General features: G+C 43.6%; 1 protein-coding gene across 1 annotated transcript in view; it reads right to left on the reverse strand.

The window, feature by feature from the left end:
• Positions 1-8,370, reverse strand: part of UBE2D1 (ubiquitin conjugating enzyme E2 D1) — a 38,662-nt gene extending 30,292 nt beyond the window's left edge. The window contains exon 1 of the mRNA XM_060768799.2: positions 8,082-8,370. Coding sequence (XP_060624782.1) covers positions 8,082-8,105 — 24 coding nt within the window. The 5' untranslated portion in view covers positions 8,106-8,370. The remainder of the gene's footprint in view (positions 1-8,081) is intronic.
• Between the last annotated feature and the right edge of the window lie 808 nt (positions 8,371-9,178).

The raw sequence follows: 9,178 nt of genomic DNA on the forward strand, positions 1-9,178 counted from the left end.
ACCCTCATCTCTCCGCACAGCAACGCAGCTCTCCTCCTTTCCTCTCCTTTCTCACGCAGCGCATGCCTTCCACTCCTCCTCTCTCAGTGCAGCGCACATCTTCCTCTTCTCTCCCGGCGCCAGTCTTTCCCACTTTTCCTTATTCATATACACACACAGAATTTTCCCCAAAATGTATAGTTAAAATAAACTATAGTGATTATTGGAAGCTTACATAAGGACATTTACATTGAAGAAGGCTAGAATAATGATTTAATCAGAGTTGGACAGTTTTATCTTAATTTATAGTTTTACGTAAATATTCAAAAACATTTAACTGATGCCTCAATTAATGTAATTTTATTGGTATCTATTTTTATTTTGAAATTTACCACTAGCGGCTGCATTTCCCATCCTCAGCTTATACTCAAGTCAATACGTTTCCCAGTTTTTTGTGGTGAAATTAGGTACCTCACATATATTCAGGTCGGCTTATACTCGAGTATATATGGTATATTTTTGAAAAGTTTGTCTTCTAGTTTCTATTATCAGTAGACAAAAAAGTAAACAAAGACTGAGAAGGTAAAACTGACTATCCTAGACATATCTGATTTAAAATACCTTGAATGTCTGCAATAGTTCTCTGGATCCATGAAAAACCTCTCCTGTGAACCTTTACCCTTAGTTATAAGGCAAAGAAGAACATTTCCCAAATGACACTTTAGGTATTAGCAGAAAATGGAGTTAAGATGATATTTGCAAACAAATTAACTCATGAACGGGTCAGAACTTGGGACAAAGCAGCAGCCCATTCCTTTTAAATCCAAGCAGTAACTACAGTTTTTGAAAGCAGGCAGAAAGCATTTCCAGAATTGTCCAGAACTGGTATTATTTAACATGTTCTGGGAGTACTTCAGAGTTGACAAGCATAAGAACAGATGCAGAAACACGAGTGCTCCATTAGATCAAAGCAAAAGTACCTCCATCCCATTTCTCACAATGGTGAACCATATACTTCTAGAAAGCCTTATGCTGGCATAATGGCAATAGTTCTGTCGCACTGTTTGTTCCCCACCTACTCACCTTCTGTGAGATACTACTTCTGCTCTTGGGGTTAATATACAACCATTGCAGCTGGTATCTACTGACAGTGTTATTCTCTAACTTCACTTTTTAAAATATAACCAAAACTATAGGTAATCCCTACATCTTGTAACAGCGAATTCTAGAAATTTGCTAAGACCTGTCCTTTCTCTTCTCCCACCACAGTGATCTCCTCACAGTGAACAAAGTACATCTGAATGAACCATTCTTAACTTATCCATGCCCATTCCAAGTCGAACATCATTTCTGAAATTATGCTGAGTCTACATCTCATTTTCACCCCCCCCCCCCCGGGGTCTCTCTATATATTGTGTTTAACTACTGGCATCTCTTACAAGCATCATCTACCTTATTTTTTTCTTTTGGCAATCTATTAAGAACCTTATCTTCTCTAGATCTCTAGATTTTCATTAGCACAACTCACCTGATGAGGACAAAAATATATAATATTTAAATCTATGTATCATTTCTATGATAAAAAGCAAGATTTCCTTCTGTGACCAACCATAGACCGCTTAACAACTCAGATGAATATGGAAACTTGTGTTTTTTAATTGCAAAGCACAGTATGTCATATCAGTCAGGAGGAACAATCAACATGATGTCCATACTTATCTGGAATTACTACAGATTAAGTATTCCTTAACTGAAATGCTTGGAACCAGAAGTGTTTTGGATTAGTTTTGGATTTTGGAACACCTGAATTTGCATATCCATAAATCTTGGAAGATGGGGATCCAATCTAAAAACAAATTTTACCTATGTTTCATATACAGCTTATATATGAAACCACCAGGTTACAGCTTATATATGAAACCACCAGGTTACAGCTTATATATGAAACCACCAGGTTATAGTTTATATATGAAACCACCATATATAGCTTATATATGAAACTACCAGGGGACCTAAAAGAAATTTTAAGTAAAGGTAAAGGTTTTCCTTAACATTAAGTTTAGTCGTGTCCAACTCTGGGGAGTTGTGCTCATCTCCATTTCCAAGCCAAAGAGCCGGCATGGTCAGTAGACACCTCCAAGATCACGTGGAGCGCCGTTACAGCAAATTTCAGAAAGCAGTACCTATTGATCTACTCACATTTGCATGTTTTCAAACTGTTAGGTTGGAAGAAGCTGGGCCTAACAGTGGGAGTTCACCCTGCTCCCCGGCTGGAACTGCCAACCTTTCGGTCAACATGTTCAGCAGCTCAGCAGTTTAACCTGCTGTGCTATCAGGGGACGCAAAAGCAATTTTATAAAATCTTTTTAATTGTTTGCTGTTGTTGTTGCAGGAAACAAAGTCTGTGAACACTGAGCCATCAGAAAATAAAGGTGTCACTATCTCAGCCACTCATGTGAACAATTTAGGATTTTGGAGTATTGTGGATTGTGGCATTCCAAACAATGAATGCACAAGCTGTATTGAGAATCAAAATAACTGCTTAACCCAATTTGAAAGGTCAACAAACAAGTTGGAAAGCTCCCTTTTAACACCCTTTTTAAATAGTCAGTGATGAGTTAAGGAGGGTTGTACTCATGCTACTACAATGGCATGGGAGCCATTGTAATAAAGGACCTGTCTGCTTTGCTAAAGCATGAAGCCCGAGCTATACGGTAGGAACTCAAGTTGTACTTTCATCAACCATTTACCTGGCATGGGGAAGAGTTATGGCACCATAATCTTCCCTACATTTTTTTGGATACACATGGAGTGCAGGGAGGGAGGCAGCCGCTAGAAGGGAAAGGACCCCAGAAAGGATGATTTCTTAAACCCTTGCCTTAAAACCAGGTCTCCTCTAAATACAGAAAGGAAAGGATCACAGGAAGCAGAGATTCTTAAGCCCTTACCTTAAACCTGGGTCTCTTCTAAATACAGAAGGGAAAGGATCGCAGAAGGGTGGGTTTCTTTAGCCTTTGCTTAAACCTGGGAAGCCCCTGTCTCATTGCCACCAATGGGCCAGGAGGAAAATAAATCTTTCAGCTTGCCGTATCAAAAGCAGATTTCTGTCCTCCCAAATTCGAAAGGCTCCCGAAAAACAAATCGGGACCCCCACCAAAATCCGGGACACCAAAATGGATCAAATTTTAATAACAAATTGTAAACTTCAATTTTATGTCTAATTTTTGTTTGTGTATATAAATATGTATTGTATGTAAATATGTGTATTTTACAAAATGTTTTTAAATGCTTATGAGTGTGTGTTTTAACAATGTTGTAACCTGCTTCGAGCCATGAGAAGAGGCAGATAAGAAATAAAATAATAATAATAATAATAATAATAATAATAATAATAATTGTTTGCCTGGATTGCACAAGACTAATGTATATGCATTTGCAAATACTCCAGAATGGTTCCCACAAGTAGCTGAGTGTAGACTTGTGCACAGGTTTCCCTGTGAGCCCTGCTGTTGGGCCAGTTGGAGTACCAGAATGCTGTGACGTGTCTTACGCAAACTGTGTCTATTTCATGGAGTGAGCATCTCCATTGTTGAATTGCATCCTGGCTCTGAGAACTGCTGCTTCAGTACAAATGCCTTGCCTATTTTGCCTTGCCACTCGCTCACAGCTCTGCTTTAGCTTTTTGCTTGTCTTGGCTTCTAGCATTGAGCCCTTTTGATTTTTCTTTATTTTCTTAATTCTTTTTATTTAGTGGGACTGGGAGTTGGAAAGTGAAGGTGTGGGAGTGCCCACATTTGGGGACTTGGGAGAAAAGAAAGAGCATCTCTTGGATAGGTGAGTGTGATTTAAAAACAAATTAGAGTGGCTCTCAGCCTTGAGTCGCCCTTTAGCTTCTTCTCTCCTCTCCTTATATATTTTTCTTCCCTCTCCTCCTTAAGAAAAAAACTTTTAAAAGATTATTAATAATAACGATCCCAGCAAACAGTAAAGCCTCATTCTCAGAAAACTACCAAGTACCTACAACCTAAACTTACTACCAATATGTACCCAGGGGTGAGAAAGGTGGTATATAAATACTGTAAATAATAATAATTATTATAATTTCATTCCTTTGCAAACGAGTTCTCTCTGTTATTTATATTTCTCGCTGTGCTTTCAGCCTTCTTAATTTCAACTAATAATAATAAGCATTTGGCTGTTGCAACCTAGTAATAACGATAACAACATTTGTTGGGGTTTTGTGGAAGCTTTCCCAAACCAACGGAACTCATTGTCTCTCTCTAATCCCAACCCCCATCAAGGTTATTGTTGTTAATGATAACACTATTCTAAAGAATGGTACCAACAAGAAACAACAAGTTCTGCTTCCGTCCTTTCCTAAACCTATCGGGGATAACCCAAACCTTACAAAACTTGTTGGGCCAGCAGTGGTAGATGTGCCCTCCAAGTGTGACCATTTTCATCCCGATAGCTCTGAAAATGATAGGAAGAGGGGCCTGTGAAGTCCTGCCCCTATTGCTGCCAATGGGCTGGATCTAGGCACATTTTTTGGCTGTGGACCAATGAAACACACCCTACCCCTCACAAAAACTGGTTAGCAGAAACGGACTGAGGTTCAGCTGAAATTCACAAGCGTAGTTGTGAGAGAAACAGCCTGTACTGGACAGGGTTACATTCCCTCTGAAGACACAGGTTCACAGCTTGGGAGTTCTCCTTGACTCATTGCTGAGCCTAGAACCTCAGATTTCAGCGGTGGCTAGGGGAGCTTTTGCACAATTAAAACTTGTGCACCCGTTTCACCCATACCTTTGAAATCAGACTTGGCCATGGTAGTCCACACTTGTTACATCTCGAATAGACTACTGAAATGCTCTCTACGTGAGGCTGCCTTTGAAGATTGCTTGGAAGCTTCAAGTAGTCCAAAGGGAGGCAGCCAGATTACTCACTGGAATGGTGTACAGGGAGCATACAACCCCCTGCTTTGTCAGCTCCACCGGCAGCCAATGTGCTACCAAGCACAATTCAAAGTGCTGGCTTTAGTCTATAAAATCCTAAGTGGTTCCGGCCCAGCTTACCTGTCTGAACATATCCCTCTCTATGAACCAGCCTGGATGCTATAATCTTCTGGGAAGGCCCTGCTCTCAGTCCCACCTTCTTCACAGGTGCAGTTAGTGGGGACATGGGACAGGGCCTTCTCAGTGGTGGCCCCTTGGCTGTGGAACTCCCTTCCTAGTGAAATCAGATTGCCTCCATCCCTCCTGACCTTTAGAAAGAAAGTTAAAACCTGGCCATGGAACCAAGCGTTTGGAGAATAGAACAGGACAACATGCAGCTCTGAAGTGAATTGAATGGAATGGAATTGGAACGGCTTCGGGATTATTATTTCGGGTCTACGTGCAATGCTTAACAACTTATGTAATGTATTTCTATGCTGTTGTTTTTATGATTTTTTACTCAGATAATGTGGGATTGTCTGCCAATATTCTGGGATATAGGGCTGTGTGGAAGGGCCCTCAGAATATCAAGGCAGGAAAACCCACAATATCAGCTTTGAATTGGGTTATCTGGGTCCACACTCAGATAATGTGGGATTTTCTGCCTTGATATCCTGGGATATAGGGCTGTGTTGATGGACCCTCAGAATATCAAGGCAGGAAATCCCACAATATCACCTTTGAATTGGGTTATCTGGGTCCACACTCAGATAATGTGGGATTTTCTGCCTTGATATTCTGGGATATAGGGCTGTGTGGAAGGGCCCTCAGAATATCAAGGCAGGAAATCCCACAATATCAGCTTTGAATTGGGTTATCTGGGTCCACACTCAGATGACAACAACAACAACACTTTATTTGTACCCCGCTACCATCTCCCCAAGGGACTCGGTGCAGCTTACATGAGGCCGAGCCAAAATACAACAATACAAGCAATAATAACAACAATACAAGCAATTAAAAATAAAACATGGACAATATAATAATGAAACATTAACACTAATGTGGGATTTTCAGCCTTGATATTCCAGGATATAGGACTGTGGTGAAGAGTCCTCAGAATATCAAGGTGGAAAATCCCACAATATCTGCTTTGAACTGTGTTATCTGGGTCCACACTCAGATAATGTGGGATTTTCTGCTTTGATATCCTGGGATATAGGACTGTGTGGAAGGCCCTCAGAATATCAAGGCAGGAAATCCCACATTATCTGAGTGTGGGCTCAGATAACCCAGTTAAAAGCAGATATTCTTGGATGTTCTGCTTTGATATTCTGGGTTATATGGCTGTGTGGAAGGGCCCCCAGTACAAAGCAGATATTGCGGGTTATCTGCCTTGATAGTCTGGGTTATATGGCCATGTGGAGCGGCCCAAGATCTTCCAGCACAACTCCATGGTAAATTTCTGATGGGTTTAGAGGGCTTTATAGGCTTTGGCTTCTAAAGCCCTAAACGGTTCTGGCCCAACTTACCTGTCCGAACGAACCATGCATTATCTGAGTGTGGACCCAGATAACCCAATTCAAAACTGATTTCCTGTCTTGTGGGATTTCCTGTCTTGATATTCCGAGGGTCCATCAACACAACCCTATATCCCAGAACATCAAGGCAGAAAATCCCACATTATCTGAGTGTGGACCCTAATTCAAAGCTGATATTGTGGGATTTTCTGCCTTGATGTTCTGAAATATAGGGCTGTGTGGAAGGGCACCCAGAATATCGAGGCATGAAATCCCACAATATGTGTTTTGAGCTGGGTTATTTCAGTCCACACTCAGATAATGTGGGATTTTTCTGCTTTGATATTCTGGGATATAGGGCTGTGTGGAAGGGCCCCCAGGACATCAAGGCAGGAAATCCCACATTATCTGAGTGTGGACCCAGATAACCCAATTCAAAGCTGATATTCTGGGTGCCCTTCCACACAGCCCTATACCCCAGAATATCAAGGCAGAAAATCCCACATTATCTGAGTGTGGACCCAGATAACCCAATTCAAAGCTGATATTGTGGGATTTCCTGCCTTGATGTTCTGAAATATAGGGCTGTGTGGAAGGGCCCCCAGAATATTGAGGCATGAAATCCCACAATATGTGTTTTGAGCTGGGTTATTTCAGTCCACACTCAGATAATGTGGGATTTTTCTGCTTTGATATTCTGGGATATAGGGCTGTGTGGAAGGGCCCCCAGGATATCAAGGCAGGAAATCCCACAATATCTGTTTTGAGTTGGGTTATTTCAGTCCACACTCAGATAATGTGGGATTTTTCTGCCTTGATATTCTGGGATATAGGGCTGTGTGGAAGGGCCCCCAGGATATCAAGGCAGGAAATCCCACAATATCTGCTTAGAGCTGGGTTATCTGAATCCACAATGCCATATATTCCAGTTCAAAGCAGATATTGTGGGACCTCCTGCCTTGATATTCTAAGGGCCCTTCAACACAGCCCTATATCGCAGGATATCAAGGCAGAAAATCCCACATTATCTGAGTGTGGACCCAGATAACCCAATTCAAAGCTGATATTGTGGGATTTTCTGCCTTGATGTTCTGGGATATAGAGCTGTGTGGAAGGGCCCCCATGATATCAAGGCATGAAATCCCACAATATCTGTTTTGAGCTATGTTATCTCAGTCCACACTCAGATAATGTGGGATTTTTCTGCTTTGATAGGATATAGGGCTGTGTGGAAGGGCTCCCAGGATATCAAGGCAGGAAATCCCACAGTATCTGCTTTGAACTGGGTGATCTGAATCCACAATGCCATATATTCCAGTTCAAAGCAGATATTGTGGGACCGCCTGCCTTGATAGTCTGGATGATATGGCTGTGTGGAAGGGCTCCCAAGAGACATCTCAGGCCAAGATCCCCAAATAGGAGTGATAAGAGCTGCTCCAACCTGAACAGACAAAGCGAAGGCGACACAAGCGGGGGGCCCTTCCCTTGGAGGCCTTGGCACAGGCTCTCGCGAGATCTTGCGCCTCCCCCCCCCCCCCCCGTCAGGAACCCCCTCGCTCGCGCGCCACCTCGAGAAGGAGGAGGAGGCCCTCACAGCTCGACGCTCTCTCCGTTCCCAACGGGCGGGCTGACGGGCGGCCTTGCTCACCTTCTGTATCCGCTTGAGCGCCATGGGGAGCCCGGGGATGCGGCCCGCTGAGGGGAAGCCGTGAAGGGGGAGCCCAGGAGGAAGAGGCGTCGGCGTCGGGGGCCGTGCTGCGGAGGCCGGGGCCGAGGCGCCTCTCCGCTCCCAGTCGAAGGGTCTTTTGTTTCCGCTTGTACTAATAAGACCCCCCGCGGCCCCGCCCACACCGGCGCCAGGCCGCCAGAGGCATGCCGGGAAGCGTAGTTCCAGAACCACAGCCTCGCCCGCGCAGCGCCCCCTGCCGCCCGGATGAAGTCATGACTCCGCACAGTGCAGGGTGTTTGACATCTATCTATCTTCTATCTGTATAAGGACCAAGGCTCCTCCATGATGACATGATGGCAACAGTTTTGGACAGCAATGGCTCCCAAAGTGACCCATTTAAGGTGGAATCCGGTGTCAAACAGGGATGTGTTATTGCCCCAATTCTAGTCTCCATCTTCATCGCTATGATATTTCACCTTGTTGATGGGAAGCTTCCCACCAGAGTGGAAATCATCTATCGGACAGATGGCAAGCTATTCAACCTCAGCAGACTGAAAGCCAAAACCAAGGTCACAACAACATCTGTTATAGAACTCCAGTATGCTGATGACAACGTCATCTGTGCGCATTCAGAAGAAGAGCTACAAGCCACCCTAAACACCTTCGCAGAGGCCTGTCATTGAACATTGAAAAAACCAAGGTGCTGTTCCAGCAGTCACAAGCCATCCCCTCCCCAATGCCAGAGATACAGCTTAATGGTGTAACATTAGAAAATGTTGATCATTTCCGCTACCTTGGCAGCCACCTCTCCACCAAAGTCAACATCGACACCGAAATACAACACCGCCTGAGCTCTGCGAGTGCAGCATTTTCCCGAAAGAAGCAGAGAGTGTTTGAGGACCGGGACATCCATAGGGATACCAAGGTGCTTGTCTATAAAGCGATTGTCCTCCCAATCCTGCGATACGCCTGTGAGACGTGGACTCTCTACAGACGTCACATACAACTCCTGGAACGATTCCATCACCGCTGCCTCCGGAAAATCCTGCAAATCTCTTGGGAAGACAGGCGGACAA

Source organism: Anolis sagrei, chromosome 3 (genome assembly GCF_037176765.1).
Source record: "Anolis sagrei isolate rAnoSag1 chromosome 3, rAnoSag1.mat, whole genome shotgun sequence".
Taxonomy (NCBI): Eukaryota; Metazoa; Chordata; class Lepidosauria; order Squamata; family Dactyloidae; genus Anolis; species Anolis sagrei.